Genomic DNA, 24,981 nt, shown 5'->3' with positions numbered 1-24,981 from the left:
CCCTCCGCCCCCCAGTACCCCAACAGGTCCCTACTGTTTTCTCAGGTTCTCCCCTCCTTTCCCTTTCCTTTCCTGTCCAGGTGCCCCACTCTCCTCTCCAGTTCGGGGCCCCCCACTTTCTTAGGTCCTTCCCTCTCCTGTCCAGGTGCCCACTCTCCTCTTCAGGTCCCCTCTGCTCTTCTCTTCTCTAAGGTCCCTCTCCGCTCTCTTCGACCCCCACGTTTCTCCGGCCCTGGTGCTCTGTCCTTCGCATCCCCACAGACACAGGACTAGATCATCAGCGAAGATCAGACGTCGCCCTCCATGGGCCGCCCGTGGGCGGACCCGGCGGGTCCCTGGACTAGCAGAGCTCCGATTGGCCGCAGAGCTCGGGGAGCAGCAGCCCCTGGGACCATTGACCAATGGGAGCCAGGGGCGGGACCGCGGCGCAAGCGCCGGAAGCGGGGAGGCGACGAAGGCACGTCGCGTCGCCGCGCCGGGTCTCGAGCAGCTGCCAGAGCCAGAGCCGCCGGACGGACCGCCGCCCCCGCCGCGCCATGGCCGAGAGCGACTGGGACACCGTGACGGTGCTGCGCAAGAAGGGCCCCACGGCCGCACAGGCCAAGTCTAAGCAGGTGCCCAGCCAGTGGGGGGCGGCGGGAAGCTGCTGGACCGCGCGGTGGCCGAGCCGGGGGAATCCGGCAGTGGGTGGGGACCCGAACGGAACGGACAAGGGTGGGGACCTTGTGGGACAACAGGTGGGGACGGAGTAGGGAAAAAGACTGGGGCAGAGGGCAGCTGATCTGGGCGAGACTGGGACAAGGGTCAGGGGTTGGGGGATGGGATGTGACCTGAGCTCTGGACTGGGACAGGCCTGGGTGGGGACCTGGATGAAGATGGAAACAGAGTTCAGGACAGGTACAAGAGTAGGTCAGAGAACCTGGCTAGTCACGAAATGTAGGGTGAGGAGCAGGGGCATTAGGCACAGGAGTCTTGGGAGCCGGGGCAGGGGCAGTCTTCTTGCTGAAGGTTTTGTCCGTACCTGATATCAGCTTGTGCTGGCATCGCTGGTGGCTTGGTGCCCAGGTGATCTCAGCCTATAAAGAGTACTGTCTGAGGCAATGGTGGTCTCCTGTGGCCTAGTGCCCTCTCCACTTTGCTTTCCTTAGCCCTGAGTGCTGTGGTACCTTGAGAAGTAAGTACTGACCAGCTTTGGTTTAGTTGCTGCATAGTCAAAGCCAAATTCACAAGCCTTTTCAAGGGAACGTGGAGTCATCACAAGTGTGTAGAAAGTCTGAACATATTACACAGAGAATGGCTTACAAGCCACTTTGCCGAAACATTATGTTACAGTTAGTGGTCCTGTCTCCAGGGAGACTGCAGGGTTCTGCGGGGTATGTCATCTCTCACTAGGAGCCCTACTAGCCGAGGAAGCCAGACCAGCATTCCATTCTTTCCTGCTTTGTAGCAGAGTTTGGAAAAGGAATAGCTCTATTTTCGATAAAGAACCTGTTAGCCTTTATGTATGTTTGTATAGATGTGTATAAACATGTATCCATACACACACATACATAACTTATTTATTGTGGTGCTGATATCGAATCCAGGACCTTGTGTATTTAGTACTAAACAAGTCTTGCCCTGTATCTGACACTGGCCTGGATTCCCATCTGAGCCTCCTGAGTGCTAGGATCACTGTCGTGTGCCACCATACCCAGCTCAAGCCTGTCTAGTGTAGAAGTGAGTTGGTTCTTTTAGAGTGGTTTAATGTACATTATTTGGGTAGTGAGGGTTTTGTGTACAGTGTCCCTCTTTCTTTGGGGATACATTCTGAGGCTGCTCAGTGGCTGCCTGGAACTGAGTTGTACTGGATCCTGTATATACTGTGTTTTTCCTACTCATATATAACCGTGATAGAGTTTATAAATTGGGCACAGGGAAGAATAGTCCTAAGGTGGAGAGGTGGCTGGGAGTGGTTAAGAGTGCTTGCTGCTTGTGCAGAGGACTTGGGTTCGTGTCCAGGCATCGACATGGCAGTTCACATCTGTCAGTAAGTTCAGTTCTAGGGACCCAGCATCCTCTTCTGGTCTCTGGGGGCACTGTGTGCATGTGGTACATAGATAGACATATTTACAGGCAAACACTCATACATATAAAATAAAGATAAATACATTTTTAAAAAGCCAGTTGTAACTAATGGTTGGGAAAAACAGTGCACTGTAGTCAGAGTTGTGCAAATGTGGTTTCTTTCTTAGGGTCCTGCACTCACCCCTCTTTTAGGGATGGTGTGAAATGATATAGTATCTAAATAATGCCCTAGAGTGATGTCAGTCATATAGCTATTGTTAAGGTAGCATTAGGCTCCTACATCATGATTTCTTGACCATAAAGTCTGTTTTGATGCCTTGGCGGTTATCTGCTAACCAAAGAGGTTGTTGGGGGGGGGGTACTGGAGAGATGGCTCAGTGGTTAAGAGCAGTGACTGCTCTTCCAGAGGTCATGAGTTCAATTCCCAGCAACCACATGATGGCTCACAACCATCTGTAATGAGATCTGGTGCCCTCTTCTGGTGTGTGAGTATATATGGAAGCAGAATGTTGTATACATAATAAATAAATAAGTCCTTAAAAAAAAACACAAAGAGGTTGTCAGGTAGAGGAGTAAGAGGCAGCTAGCATGCATAGCATGTACGTACGTGGACAGAGTCATGGAGTGGGGCTGGTATGAAACCAACACATTTTTCAGAACATATAACATTTTAAAATTATGAATTATTTGTTATATGGAATTTAATGTTTTGGAACTAAAGCTGACTGTGGATCAAGCAAACATGGAAAGTAAAACTAGAGTGGGGTGGGGGCAGAGGACACTCTGGGATGAGGTTGGGTTGTTTCAGCCAGCAGTATGTATCAGTCCTTTAAAAGTGAGCAGCATGCAGTTGGCAAACAGCTGCCCGAATTGTGCCCCACACTCCCCCAAAGCTCATTTTGATTGAAAACCACTTTCTGGTTTTCTAGGCCATCTTAGCAGCTCAGAGACGAGGAGAAGATGTGGAGACATCCAAGAAATGTAGGTACTCAAAGTTTCCACCCGCAGAGCCAGGATGTGCTGTGGGATGGCTTGCCTGATGGTATGGTTGGGCAGTGCCCTGGGGACCTGTCAGTGAGTGTAGCTCTGGGTGGTGTGAGCTCCGCAGGGACTGTTAACTTCTCACTGCTGTGGGAAGATTGAGATTGAGGGCTCTGAGGTCCGTGAAGTCCAGGTCAGCTGGGCCTGGGACCCTGTCAGTCTGGTTTCTCCTGTGCTCAGCGCAAACTGACTCTGCTCTGCTCTGCTCGCATTGCCTCCAGGGGCTGCTGGCCAGAACAAGCAGCATTCCATCACTAAGAACACGGCCAAGCTAGACCGGGAGACAGAGGAGCTGCATCACGACAGGGTGACCCTGGAGGTGGGCAAAGTGATTCAGCGGGGCCGGCAGAGCAAGGGCCTGACGCAGAAGGACCTGGCCACGGTGAGGCTCTTACAGCTGTGGAGTGGGGACAGGCGACAGGTGCTTAGACAGTATAGGGAAGGTGGGCTCACTGTACAGCTTTGGGACCTTACCCTAGCACACCCCAAATCCTCTGGGAAAGCCAGGCCAGAGAAGCTGTAGCTCTTTTTGTACAAGACTCGTTTGTATGGGGGTACCAGGGACCCCAAAGATGGCTGCCTGTGGGTACCTCGCCTGGATTCTGCAGCACATCTTACTGAACTAGTATGGCTAAGGTGCATCTTTTCTTCAGAAAATCAATGAAAAGCCGCAAGTCATCGCAGACTATGAAAGTGGACGGGCCATTCCGAATAACCAGGTTTTGGGCAAAATTGAGAGAGCCATCGGTGAGTGTCTTCCCTAGCAGTCTTGGACAAGGCATTGCCCTTCTGTAAGGGGTGGCGAGGGCTGAGATGGCAGAACCCTGTCTTCTTGAGGCCAAACTACTAGAATCCTGCCTAAAGGTTTGAGACTTGGTGGGACTCCAGAACCCTGAGGAAATGGGGACTTGGGTCCTTCTATTGCTGACATCCAGCCAGCACACATTGTTCTCAGGGTGCCTACATGGCACATGGCTTACCTCTGCAGTGCACCTCCATGAGGCCCAATGCAGTGTCCAGTTCTTCTGGAACAATACATCAAGATGTTTGTCTTCTCATCTTTTTAGATTTTGTTATTTTTATTTATTTATTTTTTCTGTCTGTCCTGGAACTATGTAGACAAGGCTGGCCTTGAACTCACAGAGATCTGCCTGCCTTTGCCTCCTATGCGCATTAAAGGCGTGCACCACCACGTCTGGCTTAGATTTTATTTTTTATGTAGAGTCTCTCTGTAGCTCAGGCTGGCCTCAAACTCACACCAGTCCCCCTACCTCAGTCTCCTGAGCTCTGGGATTGCTGGTGTGGGCCACCATGGCCAGCCTGGCCCACACTCAGATGTGCTGTCAGATGTGAAAGCCGCCCTCTGTGTGGAGGCTTTGTGAGGCGAGTGGATGACGGGCAGCTCGAGCAGAGCAGGGAGGTTGGGAAGGTGCAGGACGCTGCAGAGTGGTCAGCATCTTGCTGGCTCGTTTCAGGCCTCAAGCTCCGGGGGAAGGACATCGGGAAGCCTATCGAGAAGGGGCCGAAGGCGAAATGAACACAAAGCCTCGAAGCCAGTGGTTCCGGCTGAGCTCTTCTGGCTGGTCCCCCAGGACCACCAGCACTGCCGTGGGTCTCCTCACATGGTCAAACGGAACACGGGGGTCAGGCCTGTGTGCCCCCTCAACCCATACCTGCTGTCAAACAAAGCAAAACCTTGCAAAGTGATAGCCTCTTGGCTTTTTCCTCCCTGCCTTCTGACCTCAGCAGGGGCGCGGACTTGCACCTTCTGTCCCTTGGACAGCTGGCTGCAGTGGGGAGTTCAGTTCTGGGAAGTTAAAGAACTCCCTGGAGTTCTGCTGGAGAGAAGCAGAGCCTAGCATTCTGCAGTCCAGTTCTCTCTTCACTGTAGACACGGTTGTGGGGGACAAAAGCACGCATCCTTCACGGTAGATACCTCACAGGGACCTGAGGAATTTGAAAGTTCTTTCCCTGTCTTCTCAGAGAAGTGGGCATCAGTCAGCCCTGTGACACCTGAAGATACAGGGTGGTACCATGTCCCACCACTTTTCCCATGGAGCTGGGTTTTGGACAGACAGAAGCCTAGCTTGGAACATACGGTATCTATGGCAAGGACAGGTTTCCTTGGACAGGAAAGGAGCTCCTGATTGCTGAGGTGTGGGTGTCCATGCCCCTTCCCTGAGGGCCCTTAGTCCTCAGTGAGGCCACAGTGGAGGCTTATGTGGAAGATAGCACTTCAGAGACCGTTCCTGGAACAGGTGTGGCATCAGCACATCACCAGGATCCTGGTTCAGGGTGGCAGCCCCAGATCTGTTCTCACAGATCTTTAGTACAATCCTGCCTTGAGACATGATGGTCATATCCACTGACCTCAGCGCCACCACCTGCAGCCCTAGGGCTGTTCAGGCTTTTATCTGAGGTGGCATTTCTCCTCACCACACCAGTTTCATGGTACCGTGTCCAGTTGCTTTTACACCCCCATTTTCCTGCATCTGTGGGGTGATCACATCCTCAGTGGGTACAAAATCACCTGGTAAATTAGAAGCAGAGCCCATTCCTTGCTGGCTAAAGTGGTGAGTCCTGTAATTTCTGAGCTGCACCAAAGGCAATGCGGGGGCTCCACAATCACTCTCTGAATGTTGTCTCGGGTCTTGAGCCCTGGGAGGGGACATATCCTGCCAAGTACAGTGTGTATGAAATGCAGTCTGAAAGCTTGGGTTGCCCTCACTGGTGAAGAACATTTATTCACAGTCCTAGGATCCGTCTACCCTGACCACACCAGAGGAAGAGCTGTAGAAGCTAAGTATGACCCAATCCCTACATCCAGGCCCAAATGGAGGAGGTCAGGCATCTGAGGGCTGAATGCTGTGGGAGTTGGCACGAGGAGCCAGGCCTTGTCTGATTGGTGAGCTGCTGGTGATGGATTCTGGGAGGGTAACTTGATCCTAGGAAGGAGGAATATTGGACAACTGCCATTGAAAGGCATCCTGGACCTGGACAGGTAGGGCAAGGTGCCTCTTTCCGAGTCCAGCCCACCACTGCTTGCTTTCCCATCATCAAGCATGGAGGCAGAATCTCCCACTTGCCCACATCTGGGGGGTTCCTACCGCATTGAAGAGGATATTGTCAAAACCAGAATTTGCTGTATCCGTACTCCTCTGAAAGGAGGAGCGCTGCTTCTGTAGCCAGCGCCAACCCCCAAGGCCCAGGAGCACCAGGAACACGAAGAAGAGAAGGGCCCCTCCAACAGCAACGGGTACAGACACAGCTGCTGCCATTTCACCTGAGGGCAGAGAGGGCACTTGGGTTCTCCAAACAGCTCCCAGTCCTGTGTCAGGGTTCTGTTTCCAGGACTACTGGCAAGGAATGAGCCTGGGCTGCCTAATGCCTCCAGCCCTTGTTCCTCTGTCAGCACAATACTGCAGAGCTGCTCCACCTCTTCCTCCCAGCATGACGGCAGCCAGTGACTGCCGAACACAGGCCCCATTGTGGTCTCCAGCTTAGCCTGGCAGCTCCTTCAAGACAGTTCTTGCACAAAAGACAGTGAAAGCTGGTGCAGCCCCTATGTACAGCCCACCCTACCCTACGTGGGTATGGTTCTGTGAGGCATAAACAGTCCTGGTCCAGCTGGTTTCCTGAGCTGGGCACAGTACTTGCAGCCATCTGAGCCACCAGTCTAAGCTTAGCAGGTTCTGGACAAGTGTGGCCATCCTGGGGCCCAGTGCTTACCCTGGCTAGGCGCAGGCTGCTGGCAGTGCTGTCCTGCCAAGTACTCCACATCATCCAGGGCAATGGGCCCCAGAGCTGGCTGGCCACCCAGAGTGGCTTCAAAAACAATCTGATGGGGAAGGGAAAGCTAATGAGTATCTGCAGGGACAGAAGAGAGGGAAGGGAGGACAGCTGCCCTGGGAACTCACCTGGAACTCCTCCGAGCTGGACACTTGGATCTGGGCTCGTATCCACTGGTGCCGCAAGTGCCCTCCCTGCCTCCACACAGCTAGCTGGCCTCGGGCACTGCTCAGAAGCACTCTCAACTCGCCCTTATCTGAGAGCAGGGACCAGGGCAGGTCAGCTCAGGGTCCTGGAGGATACCTTTGTGCCTAACCTGAGCCCCAGTTCCCCTACACCCAGGACCCAGCCACTCACAGAAATGCTCAGGAAAGCCCATGTAGTACCAGAAGTGGAGGCAGGAGGCTGTGGTTGCTGGCAGTGGCTCACTGCGCAGCCAGGCTGCTTGGCCCCCAGGACCTAGCACGCTGGTTTCAAAGAAAGAAAAGTGGCCTGGAAATGAGAGGGTGGGATGTGCAGGCTCGCTTGAAGTGATGGGCTCTAACTTGAGGAAAGTTGGGTGAACACAGCCCAGGTCCCACTACAGCCAGTGCGCACCTGCCTTTGTACCCAGGGTATGGTCCACTGTGGGTCTGGGGTAGCGCGATGGGGTGGCTCCACTGCTCCAGTCCCAGCTGTACCCACCTAGGCTGGGCCAAGCCAGGTGACTCCACCCACACAGGCCAGATTCAAAGTCACAGGATCCTGCAAGGAACTAACAGGTGAGCAGAGCTGCCCCAGTAAGCATCACTGTGCCTGGCAGGGCCAGATGGGGCAAAAACCAGAGAATTGCTTTTGGCATAGATATGCAAGCTGCTCACCTGACTGAGCACAGGGTCCATCTCGGAGGAGAAGGTCATCCAGAGCCATGTAGGAATGCTCCACACCTGCGGCAACAGCCTCAAACACTACCTACAGGGTGCCGAGCCATAGATCATGCAGGCTGGTCTAGCAACTCTTGAGGATGACAGGTTCCCTCCCACCCAGACACTCACCCTCCAGGCCCGCTCAGCCTGCACATTCACACTGCCCAGACGCCAGGCAAATCCACCATGGGCACTGATGCTGAGCTCCTGACGCCTTGTGCCCTCTTCCACGTGGACCTTCAGGGTGCCTACCCAACGAGAACCAGCCAGATTAGCTGGGGGTTCCCCAGTTGTGGACAGGGGCCCTTCTCTTTCCTATAGCCCCTCACCTGGGTTATGAAGGCTAAAATGGTACCAGAAGGTCAGGCAGGCAGGCTGGGTCAGGGGCTGGTGCTCCTCTGAGGTCAGAGAGGCCACATGACCCTTGGGCAGTACATTTGGGCTGGTGTCCACCACCATGTAGTTCCCTGGGGGAAGGAGACCAGCATCAGCTTGCTTTCCCCTGGCCAGTTCTTTGTACCCCCACCCCAGTCAGAGTAGTACCTTGGGCTGTTTCTGTGGTATGATCTATCCAAGGACCCCAAGGAGCATGGCCTGAGGCATTACTCTGGCGCTTCCACAGCCCTAAACCCTCTGGAGAGAAGCCGCAGTCAGAGTCTTCAAAGGAACAGCTCTTGGGGGCCCAGCAGGGGCCTGGCCGCACAGCTATGTCATCCAGGGCCATTGTGCCACGGTACCCGTCCCGGAGGCCTTCAAACAGCAGCTGAGGGTAGAGAGTGGTAATTGGCGGGGGCCAACCCTACACCATCTACCAAGTGCCAAGCTCACCCTCACCTGGTACTTGGTTCTGGCCTCTAGCTGGTGGTGAAGAGTGACCCAAGCCTGGTGCCAGCGGTTGCCATGGGTGCCCAACCTGGACCACAGTAGTGTGTCTTCCTCCCCATCCTTCCTCATGGCCAGGCGCAGTGTCCCTGAAGAGGAGTGGAGTTCAAAGGGGAACAGCCCCAACTCGTGGTGCCTCAGGCTGCAGTGGGCACCAGATCCATCCAGATGGTCTAACAGCTCTGAGACTCACCAATCTGGGGCCCATACAGATGGTACCAGAAGCTGAGACATTCCTTGGGGGCAAGCGGCACCTGGGGTCTTGTAAGCAAGAGAGCGCCTTGTCCACGAGCAGGTGGGTCTGTGGGATCCAGGAACATGAAGAAGCCTACAAGGGATAAAAGGCTGAGCTGCAGGAATGCTCTCAGTTTGCGCTCCCCTCCCAGGCCTCAGAGACCACGGGAACTCCCCTACCTTGGCCAGTGGTGTGGTCATACTCAGAGCCATGGCTTTTTACACGGTGCCAGTGAGCATCTGTGAGGTGGCCCGTGTGCCAGCTGCACGAGTCCCGTTCAAAGTTACAGGAGACCTCTGGGAGTGGGGTGGGGTTGGGTGATGTCAGCACTCGCCCCCCCCATTCCCAGCTGTGATAAGAATTAGATTGACTGGGTGGAGATGGGAGGTGGGCAGGAGAAACCTTGGTCACTCTCAGTGGTCACCGTGGGGTCGCAGTCTCTCAGGGTCACATTATCCACCCCAGCCCTCTGCTGGCCAGGGCCATCCAAGTCCACCAGACCGACGAACTCCAGCTTAGAGCAGGTAGAGGGAAAGGACCGTAAGCAGGGGCAGGCTCATTACAGATCCCCATTCTGGACTGCTATCCTCACCTGGAATGGTCGATGGCGTGCCCCAAGAAGAACCTTCTCCACCGTCCATCCCCCGCTGCTGCTGCTTGGGGCCTGCCACACCAGCTCCCGGAAGCCATTTTCTACCACAACCAGTGCCAAGAAACCTGACCAAGGGAGTTTGTACGGGCGGGTCACCCTCAGACCCCGTCCACATGCAGGTGGCTCCTGGGGCCGAAAGGCATGCAGTACCTTGGGGATGACTGTGAAAACGGTAAGCCATGTGGAGTTCACAGCGAGGACCAGAGGGGCCCAGGGCAGGTGTGAGAGCCCGGGCCTCAGATCTTAGCTGCCCCCAGGCCTTCTGCAGAGACAGGAAGTGCCCTATGGGAAAAGCAAGGTACCCCTCACTGCTCTGGCATCCCTAATTTACACACTCTCTAAAAGGGAGCTCCCGTGGGAAAGTGGTCTCACCAGGAACATCCCAGCTGGCATCCCTGGCAGGCTTTCTGTTCTGGACTTCAACCCGTTGCCACTGCAGCTTTCCTACACTGATGTCCTTCCAGCCCCCGGCAGAGGCGGACTCAAAGTCTGTGGTGCCTGCAACAAGAGTAGCCTGCTCTGGAAGGCAGCAAAGCCCAGATCTCTGGCCTGCTCAGGCCCCCTGCATACGCGGAACCCAGGCTCTGCCTGTCCTCACCACACTCCTGCTCATCCTCGCCCTCGGCGCACTGCTGCTGGAAATCACAGAGCTGCTCCGGGGGCACACACAGCTCTCCACAGGAGAGATGCCCTGGCTCGCAGGCTTTCTGGGGCAGCCTGATGGATGCCTGGGGACAGAACATGATGACTGCAGAGTGGAACAACTGGAGCAGGACTGGGGCCGGGATGGAGTGGGTGAGGACCTGGCTTTACCTGGGCAGGCCAGGGGAGGGCCTTGGGCATATCACTGGGAGCAAGTCTGCAGTAGTTGGACATGATGAGGTCATCCAGACCCACAATGCCTCCTGGACCAGTCTCCCCAGCTAGAAGGATCTGAGGACAGGAAGGGCTCAGGGAGGGCCAAGCATTATTCTGTCCCGTCATCTTTCTGATACTAGCCCCTGCCCCCCCTGCATGGTTCACTGCTGTACTTCATAAATTGCCAGACACTCTCAACCTCTCCCACTGAGCAGCCCTCAAGAGTGACGATAAAGCATGCCATGTTCTCCTGTGCATGCTCTAGCAGGGTTCCCTGGATCCCAACCCCAGATCCCAGCCTCACTCGGAATGGGTGGGCACTCTGAATGTCAACCCGGTCTCTGACCCAGGCTGTCCCCAGCTCTCCATGATGGCTCCGCAGGAGGACAGGAGTCTGGGTGGTGTTGAGCCCCTGTGCCTGCAGGAACAGCTGGAAGCGGCTGGCCTCAGACCCATGCAGGTAGTAATAGAAGGTGAGCTGAAACAGAAGACATCTCTGGCTACCAGGGCCCTCTGACATCTAAACAATCAGGAAGGGCAACCCCATGTGTCTCTTATTGTTTCGCATACCCATCTTACCGAGCAGTTGTAGGGGACTGAGGCTTGGAACTCAGGGCTAAAGAGGACAGCAGTGGTGCCAGGCTTGGCCACAGAGACTAGGAAGAACCCTGTGAGAGAGGGCAAATGTGGGCCAGGGTCATTGGGAGACAGATGGATGGACAGGGCCATGTCCAGGGTCCCTTGGAGACCTCACCATATGCACTGTTCCGGCTGTGATCTCGGTGGGGCCAGGCAGGGCTCACCCTGCTGCCAGCACTGCAGTTCCGGGTCCAGCTCTCCAACTGGTTCCATGGTCCCAGGCCCGTCTCAAAGTCAGTGGCCATGTGGTGGCCTAAGGAGAGTGGGGTCGAGGCGTTATCAGGGCCACTGAGCAGGACTTCATGTAGTCAGATGGCCCTGGGGGAGACACTGGCTGTCCCATCCGGAATGGCTATGCCCATGTCTGCTTTCCTGGACTAGCCCCAGTGTTTTTTGAAGGACCCAGAGATCAAGGTCCAGCCTCCCGGTCTCATTCTGTAGTCCCTCACCCTGCCCAGCCCTGGATGGCCCCAGCCTCACTGCAGATGAGCAGGTCTTCGTCAGATCTGTCCCCACAGTTGTCTTCGCCGTCACAGAGCTGGTGGGGCTCCACACAAGCCTTGTTCTGGCAGTGGTGCTGTCCCAGGGGGCAGCTGGCCTGAGGGACTGGGGTGGGAAATAGTTAGGGCACTGTGGACTCAGGGAGGTGAGCAGTGAGGGTCTCCCAGCTTTGGGCAGGGTGAGGTACAGTCTTACCAGGCAGCCCACAGTCCCGGAACTCCACATCATCCAAGGCCACGGCACCCCTGTGTGTCGCATTTCGGGTGGCAGAAAATGTCACCTGGAAAAAGGAAGGGTCCTTAGGATCTAGGCCAGTGCCCAGAACCTTCCCATGGTCCCCAGCCTGGAAGACCACCCAGCTTACTTTGAAGTCACCCTGGATACGACCAGTGTTCACTACCAGCCGCTGCCAACCAGGACCCCAGGGTCCCGAGCTCTGCCACAGGGTCAGTGTCTCCACACCATGAATCAGCTCCAGTCGCAGCTCAGCAGCATCTGCAGTGTTTGAGTGGTCCTGGGGCGTCTTCAACCCCCGGTGCCTCCCTCCCGTCCACCAGCTGTACCCTAGCCCTCATCCTGGAGTATCCTCCTGTTTCTATAGACCCCTTTCCTTGCCCAGCCTACCCCCAGAGCCACCTGGCCCCGAACCTTAGGGATCCACAGCACGCACCTTGAGAAGCTGTGTGGTACCAGAGCCTCAGTTCACAGGTAGGGGCTGCCTCACGCATGACAGGGGAGCGCAGAGTGGCAGTGGCCGCCTCCTTCCCATGGTGGGTTCCCACAGCCATGTACCAGCCTGGCCCAAGGTGAGAGGTTAGGCAGCCAGACAGGAAGACAAGCCAGGAGGGTGATGGGAGAACAGGATGCATGCACAGGGATTCCCTAGGCGTTACCCAAGTCAGTGCCATGTGTGTGGTCAGAATGAGGCCCGGGACCATCCAGCACTGCCCCTGCCCGGTCTCGAAGCCAGCTGTAGCCAGAGGTGCTGATATCCTGCCAGCCACAGGGGTCCTGCTCGAAGCTGCAGGCGAAAGGGGTACTCGGGGAGGTCGAGGCACCGTGGAAACCTACGAGAATGAGTGCTCAGGGGTCTGCCTTTACACCGCCACTCCCTGCCCCTCCCACCTGACCAGCTCACCACATTGGGCTTCGTCTGAACAGTCTCCACAGTCACACACAAAGTTGCATACAGCTTCGATGGGACTTCTGCAGTGGCTGGGGACCCAGGACTTGCCTAAGGACTGTGCAGCTGGCAGAGTAAGAGCCATGTGAGGGGAGGGCAAGGGGACTGGCTGCTTTTAGTTTTTAAACACACACACACACACACACACACATATGTATGTATGTGTGTACATATATGTGCTGTGCAACAGGTGTGGAGGTCAGAGGACAACTGAGGTGGGAGCCATTTATTTCCTTCTACCATGTGGGGCCCAGGGACTGAACAAACGCCATCAGGCTTGACAGCAAATGCCTTTACCTTCTGAGCCATCTTGCCAGTCATGAGTGGCCATTTTGAGCAGTATAAATTCTATGTACAGAGAAACCCCAGACCTGACTGACTTCAGGGTTAAGCCCTATGAGATCACATAGAGAAGAACCTGGCATCTACCAAGAACTGTCACTGTGTCTCTACATCAAAAGCAAACAAAATGCATTCCCCTTCCAAGTCCCACAGAGCCCCTGTATGCCAGGGAGGGGGAAGGGCTCTTAACAAGAAACACCCCATATGGAAGGCACAGGAGCCCACATGACTAGGAATTGGAAGTGCTTCCAGTAAGTAGGGTCTCCCCCGCTCCCCAAGAAGATATACCGAGCTGGGTGGTGGTGGCGCATGCCTTTAATCTCAGCACTTGGGAGGCAGAGGCAGGCCTGGTCTACAAGAGTTTGTTCCAGAATAGCTAGGACTGTAACACAGAGAAACCCTGTCTCAAAAAACAAAAACAAACCAAACCAAAACAAAGACACACTGAAGATGGCCAAGGAACTTCCACATGTTCCACAATGGGAAAGTGGCAGGCAAAGGCTCTCAGAGAGCTGGGTAGATGGTCACCTATGATGGCCCGTGGCCTCTCCTCTAGGACAAGGAGATAAGACTTACAGGGGCAATGTCCAGCCCAGCTGGCTTGTCTTGGATGCCCCCATTGTAGACAACTGCTTCTGACAAGTTCCTGTATCTGCCGTGACACCAACTGGTGTCCAGGCAGCAGTTTACTTACCCATAAACAGGGCCAAGGTTGAAAGGAGGTGGCGAGGCAGGTGCATGGCCAGGCTGGAGGGAGGATGTCCCAGTGGTAGTGAGGCTATGTAGCCTAGAGGAGCCTTTACTCAGTTTTCAGTCTACAGTGGCCTCACAGGCTGACTTAGCTCTCACTGGAAAGGGCTCAGTTCCTTTATACCTGCAGCCCCTCGGCTGGGTCCCATCCAATGATGACAGGCCGAGCATCCGGCTGTAAAAGTATCTCTAGAAGGGGGCCCCTGCTTGGCTCTTTCTGACCAAAGGTCAGGTCATGGGCATCCTGTGCATCCACCCAGCCCTGCCCTGCCCTTCCCACTGCAAGTTTCTATTGGAATGTGAAGAGGCTGGGGACCCCACTTGCAAGGCTCTAAGATTCTTGGATTGGGCCTTCGGCCCCGCCCTGGTACAGGCCAAGGATGTCAGGGCAGTCAACTCAGTGGCTGCACATGGCTTCCTCCACTCTGTGCTCAGGGGATCAGAGCAGGACAAGTTCAGCATCAACAGCCTGCCTCTGTGGACCAGAACGAGTCCCACATCAGGATACCACCTGCAACTCAAGCTGTGTCATCCTGCCAATATTCTGGTGTGTGTGTGCACACGCGTGTGCGTATGTGACAAGGTCTCATGTGGTTGCCCTGAACTTACTATGGGGATAACTTCTGATCCTCCTGCCTCCACCTCTCAAGTACTAAGATTAAAGATGTCTTTGCCACACTTAGTTCATGCAGTACTCCAGATTGGACATGGGGATTTTGTGTATACTAGGCAAGCACTCCAACCAACCGAGCTCCATCTTTAGCCTCCTGTTCGCCTTCAAAACCTGTCCTGAGCAGACATGTGCTAGGTGGTCCACGATAGGAAAGTCTGGATGAACACACAAGCTCATTTTCCCACAGCTGAGGCAGGAGGGATGTTGGAGTTTTGAAGAGCTTGTCACATGGAGCTAGGCTCTGCGTATGACTCATTTTAGTGTGACCTTGGGGCTTGTCTCACCTGAGCCTGTCTGCTGGCCTCTACAAGGGTATCGCAGTAATGTCTACTCGCAGTCTACAGGGACGTCATGAGCTAATAAAGGCTGGCCCAAGTATGTGGTAAGGGATTCCCCAGCCCTGAGTTTCCCTAGTACCCACTATAATGGCACACTGTGCATTGCGACTTCTTAGAGCAGGGATTAAGCTTGTCCCTACCCACTGTTCTGTTCAGTGAGATTGTATTGGTACAGAGACTTAGGCTCAGGGGGTGTGAATGGCCCAGGGACTAAGACACATATGAGGTCAGAGATCCTGAGTGAATAAGACACAGGCAGTTAGTGTGCAGCCACAGGGTCTTAAGGGTTGTGGGTAACATGATCCTTCCTTGTTGGCTGACCACTGAGAGATATCAGGCTGGGACTGAGAACAGATGGACAATGCAGCCAGCCTATCAGCTAGCCAGCAGAGTGGTACCAGGATCTTTTCCTGCTGGCATTCCTAGAACTACATGAAGGGGGCACCTGTGGGCACCCCAGGCCTTGGGTGGTCAGGAACTGACTTCTTGAGCAAGATCTTGTGGGGCCTCCTCCCAGATGTCCTTGGGGATAGCAGCTTCACGGAGGAGCAATCAGGCCATAAATGGCAGCAATTCAGGGGCCCCTTATCTGAACCCAAAGGGCTGAGTATGCACCAACAGTCCCTAGGGCCTCCTGAAGCTAAGTAGGTATATCCCGGGGCAACCCAAAGGTAGCAAAGCCAAGACACAAGTCAGGGACTAGCAGGCATATCAAAGCTTTTAATTCCTATGGACCAGATTGTTCCGGCTTCCGAGGCCTGGCAGGTGGCGTGTTGCCAAAAGTACAAAAGGAAAGCACGGGGCCAGTCCTTCAAGAGATGGTACAGCAAGAGCAGAGTCCTGACTTAGTTGCTGGGGAGCAGGGCCTCAGTAGCCATCGTCAGCCCAGGTGACCTCATAATCAGGATACTTGGCTTTGATCTTCTCAGTTGAAACCGAGTGCTGGGCACGACCATAACCCTAGAGAGAAGATGACCACTAGTCTGCCTGGTCTTTTGCTTTCTGAGTCCACCCAGCAGCCACAGTACTAGCAGGGAGGGGAAAAGTAACCAAACCCTACCATCCTAACCATGCTGGGAACTGAATGGGCTGGATAGGTGATGCCTGAGGCTTCAGGGTGGTTTTTATGGAAAGAGATGGAGATGGCCAGGGCTTTGAGTTTGACCCCAGCACTGACTGCCCCAAGCCTCCCCGCCCCCAAAGAGCCAGGACACAGATCCATAAGGCTCTAGGATGAGGGAGTACAGCCCAAGGCAGGTGGCTTCCAACCACCCTGATGTCATATGAGAAATGTGGGGGAAAGGAAGTCACAGCCTTAAGGGTTCTGTAGCTTCAACCTTATGAGTCCCAGAGGTGGTCTGAGTAGCAGGTCGGGGAGTCGTGCTCACAAGGTCAGTCTGGCCTAGGGACTGGGGACCAGAGCTCACCATAGAGTAGCCATACACGTGTATCTTCCTGTCCTGGCTTTGATGGGAGATGCGTCCGCCGCCTAGGCACTCACAATCATAGCCATTCTTTTGCAGCTCGCCTGACACTTTGTCATAGATATCCGCTAGGGTGGGGAGAATGGCCTCAGGATATGCCCTAGTCACCCTTATTGGCCCCATAATGGATTCTAGGGCTGGATATAGGGGTTTGAAGCTCCAGGTCTTGGTGGTCTTTTTCCCAGTGGAGATGAGCCCCTCCCCCGCAGGCACAAGAATGAATGGAAGAAGATACTTTCGAAGAGGGAGAGGGGACTAAAATGGGTCCGGTCTCGCATTCCTTTCTGTCCCAAACCCCGACTTTTCTAGGTCAGCTGGCTAAGTGTTAGTGTAAGGCACAGTACATTAGCATTCACAGCTCCGCCACAGCTCCGCCACCAGCAACTGCAAGGTTCAGGCCCCGCCCCTAACCTTCGTTCCACCCCACAGGAGCAAAGGCCCCGCCCTCACCGTGATACTCAGCCCATTTGTATCCACGCACGATTTCCTTGCACTCCTTCGTCGGATCCTCGGAGGGCGATGCTAAGTGGACTCGAATCAGCACGTACTTGAAGACGCCATCTGAGTCGATGTCCACATCAGGAATCTGAGCGAGGTCCGCCGCCATGTTCCCCGGAGCGCTTGGCCTCAGGACCAACCTGACCGAGGCCTTAGCGTGCGGGAGGCGGGCCCTTTGGCAGCCCCGGCCAATCCTGTGAGGGGATGTTTCCCGAGGCCAAGAGCCTCAGCCAGTTGTACTTCTGATCTGAGGCACGGACTAGCCAATTGCAACCCAGCTCTTTGCAGCTTTGCGATCTTGAGTCGCAGTTAAAGGAACTGTGATCAAGGGATATCAGTGATGCTGTAAGTCAAGTTGCTGGAGGTGGGGCAGCAAAAGAGGATGCAGTGACGCACCCCGGCTCCACTCCTGGGTCCTAGGGCTTCAGCTCCCTAGCATAAACCATTAAATCAGAAGTCTTCATTTCCCCAACATCCGTAAGCCGGAGGACCTCTCTCCCGTCCGGCTTCCCCTTCCACAATAACCTCACGTCCAAGGTTTCCGGTTGCCAAGCTTCTACGCCCCAGACGCTCCCCACCACCACCACCACCACCAACACCACAGAGTTAGCAGCAGCTACATTCAAGTTCTATTTTACTTGGTTCGAAAGCATTCGCCCTTTGGAAATGGGCGAATTCTTGCCAGGGGCGTTCTTATCAACCTGCCGCAGGAAGGAATGTGGAGCCCCTGGGGAGGGCGGCAGGCGGTGCGGCAGCAAGTGTTGCAAGAGCGGCATGGGGCAGGTGCTAAGACACAGGCGAAGGTGGGAGCTCTGGGCTGTTCCGGGGACACACAGCCGGGTACGGGGGTGGGGGGGTAGTGACGCATGCGCACACTGCCCACACAGGGAGTTGTCCCAGGCTCTCGCGCTGGACCTCCCTTACCTATGAAGGGGCTTCGGGGTTCCAGAGAGTACTTGTCCAGCTTCTGGTCTCAAGCCTCTCTGGGTCACACCCTCCACGGAGCCCTGGGCTCAGATCCGGGTGCAGTTAGTTCGCAGAGGTTCGACAAGGGACCCAGGGCTGCCCAGGCTTATGGTCTCCATTACACACCAGGCTTTGGCTTCTGCTCCCAGCTTGGAGTTCAGCCAGGGCGAGTGTGCGGCACTTTTGTGCATAGGTTGGACTCAGGTTAAGCCTCAGCACCGGCTCCCTATCGGATCCCACACCGGGTGGCTCACTACTCTGCACCCCAACCAGTCCCTAATTAGGAACAGCCCCTGTTCCTTATTCCCAAGTCAGTCGGCAGGTTAAGTGTTGCTCTTTGTAGGGTCCCCTTCTAATTCATCAGCACCCACTTCCCACCTCCTTGGGAGATTAAGGCCTGAGCTTCCGTCTTCTCTGGAAGGTGGATATTTTAGGGCCATCTTGTTGAGTAGGTGTGGGTGAGCTCAAACCCTCACCCAGCTAGATTTTAACTCTGGCCAGCACACCATCCACACTCTGCTTCCCCATTCCCAGGTTCTCCTCTGGCTGGATGGCTTGTGCCTTGGCCTTGGCCTAAAGACCAAGGTGACCAGAGGTGAGAGCCCTGCCCATTGCCTCAACATCGTAGGGATGCACGGGAGCAAGGCCTCTGAAACCTGACACACCCCAGACACAGGAGGAGGGTTAGCGGAGTGCTTGCTTACAGTAAGGACATTAGGCTTTGGTCAACATGAACTTCTGGACTAGGAGGAGAGGGAATGGATCTAGGATTGGCGAGCTATAGCAAGCACCCACAAAGTATATCAAGTTTGTCCCCATGGGATGTGTGTAGTAGTAACCTTCCACTAGAAGGCAGAGCCCAGTGGTCCTCAGGCCCACCCCACCTCCCAGCGGGGAGCACCGAGGGCGAGGACCGGGCTCTTGGGGAGCCCCCTCTCCCTGGCTGACTTGGGGAGAGCCCAGGATGTAGGTAGGATCTGGGTGGTCTGGTTGAAAACAGGAAGGAAGAGAAGCAGCTGATGGGAAACAGGTCGGCGGTGGTGTGGCGGGGGTGGGCTCCTAGGCAAAGTTTGAGTGGGTGGAGCTCAGGGCAGAGAATTTGTAGAAGACTAAGTTAGGCGGGGGTGGGGTGGGGGGAAACTTGGCGGGGCGCTGAACCAGTTGGTCCAGATTCTGGGGGCGGTCTTGATGGATCAGGCCGGGCCTGAGTAGAATAGGCAGGGCTCTGGTCAGAGCCTGGGCCTAATAGTCCCAAAGCTCACATGATGTCATCTAGCAGATTGGCGCTGGCTACCCAGTCGAGTGCACGCGGCTCGGAAGCAGCCATGATCATGCACATGAAGGGGCGGCCAGTGCGCCGATCGATGGGATAGATGGTGGTGGGTGTGAAGCGCCGGTTCGCCTCGACGAATTCGCAGAGCTGCTCGTAGACGCGTGGGAACTCATGGCGGAGGAAGACGCCGCGCAGACGCAGTTCACGCTGGATGTGGATGAAGGCCACTTCACGTGCGCGCCGGCCCGCCTCACCCTCCTGGTCCAGGCCCGCAGTGCCTGGAGGTGGCGTTAGGATCAGCGTTTCCATATCTGGCTCTCCACCACGCGCAGGAGGAGGCCGCGTCGGACTGCCGGCGGCCAGAGCCACCTTGGCAAACTTGCGCACCGTGGGGCCAGGGCTGCGTGGCGCTGGACGGGCAGCGGCTCCGGGGGGTGCAGCTCCAGGGCCCACGGCCACCGACACACTAAGCAGGAAGCACTCCGCGGGCTCATAGAGCCTCCCGGCCGCCGCCAACTCTCGTGCATAGCTACCCAGGGGTGCCGCATGTGTAGCCAGCTCACGCAATGATAAGTAGGTGGGCGATAGCAGTAGCCCTTCGAGGCCGAAGCGGAGGAAGTTGTCGGCAGAGCCCGGGCTTGGGAAGCCCAAGAACAGCACGCCACGGCCGCGCGACAGGAATCCGACGCGCGCTATCCGGGAGAAGGCGCGATGCACTGGGCTGCTGTCGCGGCAGAACTGCAGCACGTGGCGGCACACGCTGCCCACGCGGCCATACACACAACGCGCTTTGTGCGCATCCCAGTCCTCTCGGCGGCACAGCCGCGAGCAGTAGTAGGTATAGCAGCTATGGCATGACTTGAAGTAGAGGCAGGCGTTGAACATGGTCTCTGTCCGCCGGCAGCGCGCGTTGGAGCAGGTCATCAAGTCATCCTCGTCGGCGCTGGGTTCCGGGGAAGCGTCGGCTGCCTCCCCCGAGCCGGTGGGCTCCTCGGTGCTGCCAGCCGAGGCCGGGGGTGAGCGCGACGGAGCCAGCGCGGTTGCTCCTCCAGGGCCCGCAGACCGTGAGTCCAGTAGGCGGCGCAGTTGGCGGCCTAAACCTTCGGCGGCAGGTTCTGGGGCCTGGCCTGGTGGCCGTGAGTCGATGACCAGGTCGGTGATGAGCTCGTCCAGCTGCTCGAGGCTGCGCTGGCGGCTGGAGGCAGGTCCCTCAGGGACCTTGGGTGTCGGCTGCCGCGGTCGGCCTCCAGGCAGTTCCCAGCCCCTGGCTGTCGGGCGCTCTACTGAGCGCAGGTCATTGTCAGTGATGGTGATCTCCGGCGTGATGTACCAGTTGCGGCCCAGGCTTTCCCCACCACGGCCCTTTTCCGTAAGTGACGTCTCGGACAGCGACAGTGCTGCATAGCGTCTGGGTGAGGTGGATAGGTTCACTACGACTGGTGGACGCCGGCCTTCCGGGGATGAACCCCGTGTATCCCGAACCTCGCGTCCCAGCAGGTTCTCATAGCTGCGGCCGCGTCCTAGAGGGTCTTCACGACGAGGACCAGGAGCCAGGATGTTGTCCCAGGATCGAGAGTAGTGGCGGCTGTCGGTCACCAGCCGGGGCGGGCTTGTGCCGGTGCCACCGTGCCACGAGGCCAACAGAGGTCCAGGGGCGGGAGGAGGCACCACCTGAAGGGTGCGGTAAGGCCTCGGACCCCAATCAGCCCAGGCTGGACTGCTGCGGGGATGCGGGTAAGTGCGAGCCATTACTTCGCGTTCACGGAACCTCCCATAGTCCTCTGTGTAGAAGGTGCGGGCACTGGGGTGTGCCCGGGACTCTTCTGGGACATACCGGGGGACGAAAGGCATTCCGTAGGCTCGAGATGCCTCCCCGTAGTAGGAACGGGAGGGGGGCTCCTGGATCGGGAAGGTACGTACTTCCCCAGCATAGTAGCCGCCCCCACGCCTTGGACTGGGTCTGGGGGCTTCTTCGGCCAAATAGGGCCTGGAGCAGTAGCCATCAAAGGGAAGACCTGGGCTTGTGGTAAAACTGCCTGTGTAGCCCTCAGGTTCCTCGGTGTAGAAAAATTGGGTGGGACCTGGGGGTGTTGCAAAGGGTTGACTGCGGTGCTCCAAATAGTCCCGGGACCCAGGCAACGGCCCGTCGCAGTACACTGCTCTGGGGTCAGTACAGTACAAGTCACTAGGGGTGGGAGTGCGTGACAGGGCCACATGGCGGGGGCCTGGAATTGTGAGGCCATGGAACTGTGGGACGGTGCGAGCCCAGGGCGCCCCCTCGCTGGGCGCGCAAGATCGCGAGCTTCGGGCGGCGTGCTGCAGCACTGCCTCGTCAGGCTTGATGTCCAAACGGCAGCGGACATGGGGGACGGGTCCTGTGGGTGGTTCGGGTGGTGCACAGCGGCCTGGGGTGGCGCATAGAGGTGCGATGCGTCCGGGGCCGCCACGCTGTGGCTGGAGCTTGATGGGGTGTAGCTCATTGGCGAGAGCCCGTAGTGCAGGGTACGAGGGCTCCTTGTGCGGCGACCCCTCCAACCGCACCGAACGCTGGGCCTCCCGGCCTCTGCGCTGCAGTACTGGCGGTGAAGCCGGAGCAGGCGCCAGGCCATGGGGCCCACGGGGCGCGCTCTTGGAACGAGTGCGGCGCCGAGGCTCGCTGTCTCGGGGCCGGGCACGCGGTGGCGCGGGCTCGGGAGGTGGCGGCTCTGGGTGTGTCTCCATGGTGGGCTCGTCCAGTGCCTCTAAGAAGTCGAAACTACGGCAGTGGCGCTTGTTGAAAGGCGCGGGCGCAGCTGGCCGGGGCACGGATCGCTCACATGGCTGGCTTTTGGACGTGAGCCCTGGGGCCACCACCTTGATGTCCTGGTACACGGTCGACACAAGCAAGTCCGGCGGGTCCGTGCGGGTCATCTTAAAAGACGTCCCCAGGCTAGCAGCTCCAGTCACTCGGCCTTTCGGGGATTTTGCCCTGGGAGGAAATACCGGTCAGGGCAGCCTCCTCTGCACCCCAGACCCTTTACCCCCACCCCACCCCACGTGCTGGGCCGGCTTACCTGGGGCATAAGGGATGGAGCAGCCCTGGCTGCAGGTCTTGGTCAGGGCTTCTGGTGCTGGCTCCATACCCATATTAGAAGTACTTGCAGGAGAAACCTCGCAGGCCATTCAGCCTGTGGAGCAGATATGCCATGAATTTAGTTTACAGTGAACCCACCGTTGTCCGCGCAGCGGGAACTCCCGAGTCTCTCCCTATATTAGAGTCGGCTAGCTAGGCTTGGGTACATCAATGGGGGAATGTGTGACAGTATTACTGCCCTCTGGTGCCTACAGCTGGAATGATGGGCTTTTAGATTTCCTTAAGCCCCCTCCCACCAGCACTGCAGAGATACCCCTCTGATAGTGCAGAGTCCCAGGTGAGACAGTGGGTCTCTTCTCCTAGCACTGGAAGTGATCTTGCACTTGGGACAGTTCTTTTTACCTAAGCCTGTGTCCCCTCAACTTAATGAGGTCCTAGGCAGAAGAATAACCCCAAAGAGTTTTTCTTGGATCTCAAATATCTTTTCCTTTTGCATAAATCTCTGATGCCAATTCCTTGGATGAAACCCACCAAGCTTGTTAGGGCAGAGAAGGCTGCAGAGCGAGCCCCTCCTGTTTTGCATAATTGCAATGACCCCCTCCCCACCCCTAGTGGGTGCTTGGCATCCCTGAAGCCAGGTCTAGGCTGCAGAACCACGTGGGGGCCATGTGAGCCACAAGCTCATAGTGTCATTTCCCTGAGCTGCAAACTACCACTAGTGTACCAAAGGAAGGAGGCTGCCAGCTAGGAGGAGGCAGAGGAGAGGGTGGGAAAGCAGAGGAAAGGAGGGGGGGAGTCCCTCCCCAGGACAGAGTCCTCCCCACTCTGGCTTTGGAAAGCTCCATGGAAACGTGTGGTTGTTCATCCCTGGAGCTATGGACTGGAAAGGATCTAGGCTAATGTTCAGATGTGGGCCACCAGTGTTTGTGGTCCCTAGGGCCTGGAACTGGCTGGAGAAAGAGGGTTTCAGAAGGTGATGACACCCCCTCCCCCCATAAGGCACCTACTCGCAGGACATCTGCTCCAGAGTAAGCTGAGAGTGTGTTGGGGCCTGGCAAGACTTGTATGTGGATGGGCCTTTCAGGGTCAATCTCTAGTCCCAGGTATATAAGGGGCTTTCTGATAGAGGGGCTGCTTTTTTGGAGCCAGGGCTCATTAAGTACCAAGGCTAGTTCCAAACTCAGGTTCATGCCGACCCTATTCGGACCCCTTTCATTCTAAACTCCATGCCAGGTCAGAGTTTGGGCTAGATGACAGGGTCTGAGGCTCCGCCCCAGGAAGGTGACAGCACGCTTTGCTGGCTGCAGCTGTCAGGAGCTGGGCGCTGTGATACCGGCTCCCTGTGGGATGGGGGTAGGGTCTGCTTTTGTATCCTAGGTATTTTGAAGACCCTTCCCACACAGCAACCCTTTCCTGGCCTGTCCCGGAGCAGCCATCGCTAGGACCTAGTCTGCGTTGCTTGGGGGCGGGGACTCATCCTTCCGTGCAGCCCCCTCCCGTGCCAACAGCTCCACATGCTGGACGGTTTGGCTTGACCTCTTACCTGGTTATTTCTCCATGAGCTGAGCCCAGGTAGGCTGCATAACCCAAATCGGTTCCGGTGTGTACCTGACCCGGCTATGTAGCCGGTACCGGCAGAAGCTTGGAGGCAGCAGCTCTGATCCTGGCCTGGCTGCTCAGTGCTGCCCCCAGTGGTAATCAGTAGGGTGGTACTTAAAGGGGCCGTGCTGGAAGGGAGCGGTCTAGTGTGGTCCAGATGCGAGTGATCTCCCTAGCTCTCATTTGGGCTATGTAGAGTGAAGGGTCACGAATGGCAGCATCCTCAAAGCACAAGTCTTTGGGTCTGAACATGGGTTCCTTGCACTAAGAAAAGCTTGCCAGTAGGACTCCAGACAGGGGCTTACAAGGAGCCTGAAATCTCGGCTTGGCAGCAGAGAATCTGGGTTTGGGGTGATTCCAGAATGAACGTCTGTGGTTGGACCCAGGTGGGAGCAGATGAGCCCTATTGGCCTCTCACCAGGAATTATCCTCTTTGGCTCTGAAGACGCCAAAATCTCAGCAGGTATCTGGGAGCCATATGGCTTGCTCAGCCTCAAGTGTAGCTGCAACCTTCTGTGTCCAGGACAGCCTGGGCTGCCACTGCCTGCTTCCTTTGGGGAAAGGTCTTCATGTGGTCCGTTCCTCATTCTAACCCTGCCTGTCCCTTGCCGGAGGCCCTGGGCTTTCTAGCATTCTACCTTGGTAGATGATGGGCAGAGGACGTCAGGTCTGAGTTGACACCTGCATTGAAAAGGGCGCCAGAACTGACAAGATCTCGGTGCTAGGACTCTTTGTAGACCATTTCTCCACACCAGGGGTCCAAAAGTTGGGGGTAAAAGGGCCAGGTAATGCTTGCCCCATAGCGCCTACCAATTGTCTTGTGTATACAGCCCCTTAGCAGAAAAGTAAGGGAATTCCCCCTCCCAGGCCCGGGAAAGCACTCAGCCTTGCCCCCACCCCAGTAGGCGGAGCGTACTGCTCCGCCTCCAACGTCACTAACAGTGCTAAACGCCAGCCAGCCTCTGGAGGATTCTCATGGCAACGTGTCCGCAGTGGGCGAGGGTGGAGAGCTGCCAGCGGGGGCAGAATACTGGGTTGCAGGCGCCCCCAGGAGCTGGCAGGGAAGTGGAGCAGAGTGGGATACACCGCCTTCCTAGGGCCCGAGTTTCCCAGGTATTTTCCCTGCAGTAACCCTGCATCAGGTTGTGGGGTAAACCCTTTGCGCTGGCCAGGCAGGTCCTCCGGCTGACATGCTATGGCTAAGCATTACAAAGTCCAGACCACTTTGGGGTT

At 56.4% G+C, this 24,981-nt stretch overlaps 4 protein-coding genes across 4 annotated transcripts; 1 reads left to right on the top strand and 3 right to left on the bottom strand.

The window, feature by feature from the left end:
• Nucleotides 1–386: 386 nt before the first annotated feature.
• Nucleotides 387–4,815, top strand: Edf1 (endothelial differentiation related factor 1). Its single transcript, XM_087899884.1, has 5 exons — nucleotides 387–614; nucleotides 2,997–3,048; nucleotides 3,330–3,490; nucleotides 3,762–3,855; nucleotides 4,584–4,815. The coding sequence occupies exons 1-5, from the start codon at nucleotides 402–404 to the stop codon at nucleotides 4,643–4,645; spliced, it is 582 nt and encodes a 193-aa protein (XP_087756010.1). The 5' UTR covers nucleotides 387–401; the 3' UTR covers nucleotides 4,646–4,815.
• A 1,006-nt stretch (nucleotides 4,816–5,821) lies between these two features.
• On the bottom strand, nucleotides 5,822–12,837 carry Mamdc4 (MAM domain containing 4). The gene is made up of 28 exons (XM_048425644.3): nucleotides 12,708–12,837; nucleotides 12,463–12,636; nucleotides 12,240–12,365; nucleotides 11,934–12,064; nucleotides 11,765–11,849; nucleotides 11,549–11,674; nucleotides 11,184–11,321; nucleotides 11,009–11,097; nucleotides 10,734–10,907; nucleotides 10,385–10,504; nucleotides 10,170–10,299; nucleotides 9,944–10,069; nucleotides 9,722–9,853; nucleotides 9,512–9,636; nucleotides 9,322–9,433; nucleotides 9,099–9,215; nucleotides 8,878–9,012; nucleotides 8,637–8,773; nucleotides 8,346–8,565; nucleotides 8,132–8,269; nucleotides 7,932–8,050; nucleotides 7,758–7,848; nucleotides 7,495–7,641; nucleotides 7,255–7,389; nucleotides 7,026–7,153; nucleotides 6,838–6,946; nucleotides 6,216–6,391; nucleotides 5,822–6,053 (listed from the first exon to the last, which is right to left on the bottom strand). The coding sequence occupies exons 1-28, from the start codon at nucleotides 12,835–12,837 to the stop codon at nucleotides 5,952–5,954; spliced, it is 3,672 nt and encodes a 1,223-aa protein (XP_048281601.3). The 3' UTR covers nucleotides 5,822–5,951.
• Nucleotides 12,838–15,555: 2,718 nt separating this feature from the next.
• On the bottom strand, nucleotides 15,556–17,006 carry Phpt1 (phosphohistidine phosphatase 1). Its single transcript, XM_048425649.3, has 3 exons — nucleotides 16,790–17,006; nucleotides 16,283–16,407; nucleotides 15,556–15,815 (listed from the first exon to the last, which is right to left on the bottom strand). Exons 1-3 carry the CDS (start codon nucleotides 16,944–16,946, stop codon nucleotides 15,723–15,725), a joined length of 375 nt encoding a protein of 124 aa, XP_048281606.1. The 5' UTR covers nucleotides 16,947–17,006; the 3' UTR covers nucleotides 15,556–15,722.
• A 448-nt stretch (nucleotides 17,007–17,454) lies between these two features.
• Ajm1 (apical junction component 1 homolog) lies at nucleotides 17,455–24,621 on the bottom strand. The gene is made up of 3 exons (XM_048425648.3): nucleotides 23,693–24,621; nucleotides 22,130–22,243; nucleotides 17,455–22,044 (listed from the first exon to the last, which is right to left on the bottom strand). Exon 3 carries the CDS (start codon nucleotides 21,984–21,986, stop codon nucleotides 19,062–19,064), a length of 2,925 nt encoding a protein of 974 aa, XP_048281605.1. The 5' UTR covers nucleotides 21,987–22,044; nucleotides 22,130–22,243; nucleotides 23,693–24,621; the 3' UTR covers nucleotides 17,455–19,061.
• Between the last annotated feature and the right edge of the window lie 360 nt (nucleotides 24,622–24,981).

This window comes from Myodes glareolus, chromosome 21 (genome assembly GCF_982192425.1).
Source record: "Myodes glareolus chromosome 21, mMyoGla1.1, whole genome shotgun sequence".
NCBI classification, from domain to species: domain Eukaryota; kingdom Metazoa; phylum Chordata; class Mammalia; order Rodentia; family Cricetidae; genus Myodes; species Myodes glareolus.
The sequence above is the reverse complement of the archived record's forward strand: the minus strand, read 5'-3'. Positions and strand labels throughout refer to the sequence as shown.

Coding starts and splice junctions, on each gene's coding strand:
- Mamdc4 (XM_048425644.3), bottom strand. CDS start 12,837: ATGGCTCTTACTCTGCCAGCTGCACAGTCCTTAGGCAAGTCCTGGGTC. Junction 9,434..9,511: donor CACGCCATCGACCATTCCAG/GTGAGGATAGCA, acceptor ACCTGCTCTAAG/CTGGAGTTCGTCGGTCTGGT. Junction 7,390..7,494: donor TACCCTGGGTACAAAGGCAG/GTGCGCACTGGC, acceptor TCTCATTTCCAG/GCCACTTTTCTTTCTTTGAA.
- Ajm1 (XM_048425648.3), bottom strand. CDS start 21,986: ATGACCCGCACGGACCCGCCGGACTTGCTTGTGTCGACCGTGTACCAG.
- Phpt1 (XM_048425649.3), bottom strand. CDS start 16,946: ATGGCGGCGGACCTCGCTCAGATTCCTGATGTGGACATCGACTCAGAT. Junction 16,408..16,789: donor CAAATGGGCTGAGTATCACG/GTGAGGGCGGGG, acceptor TCCCCACCCTAG/CGGATATCTATGACAAAGTG. Junction 15,816..16,282: donor ACGTGTATGGCTACTCTATG/GTGAGCTCTGGT, acceptor TCTTCTCTCTAG/GGTTATGGTCGTGCCCAGCA.
- Edf1 (XM_087899884.1), top strand. CDS start 402: ATGGGAGCCAGGGGCGGGACCGCGGCGCAAGCGCCGGAAGCGGGGAGG. Junction 3,049..3,329: donor TGTGGAGACATCCAAGAAAT/GTAGGTACTCAA, acceptor CATTGCCTCCAG/GGGCTGCTGGCCAGAACAAG. Junction 3,856..4,583: donor CAAAATTGAGAGAGCCATCG/GTGAGTGTCTTC, acceptor GGCTCGTTTCAG/GCCTCAAGCTCCGGGGGAAG.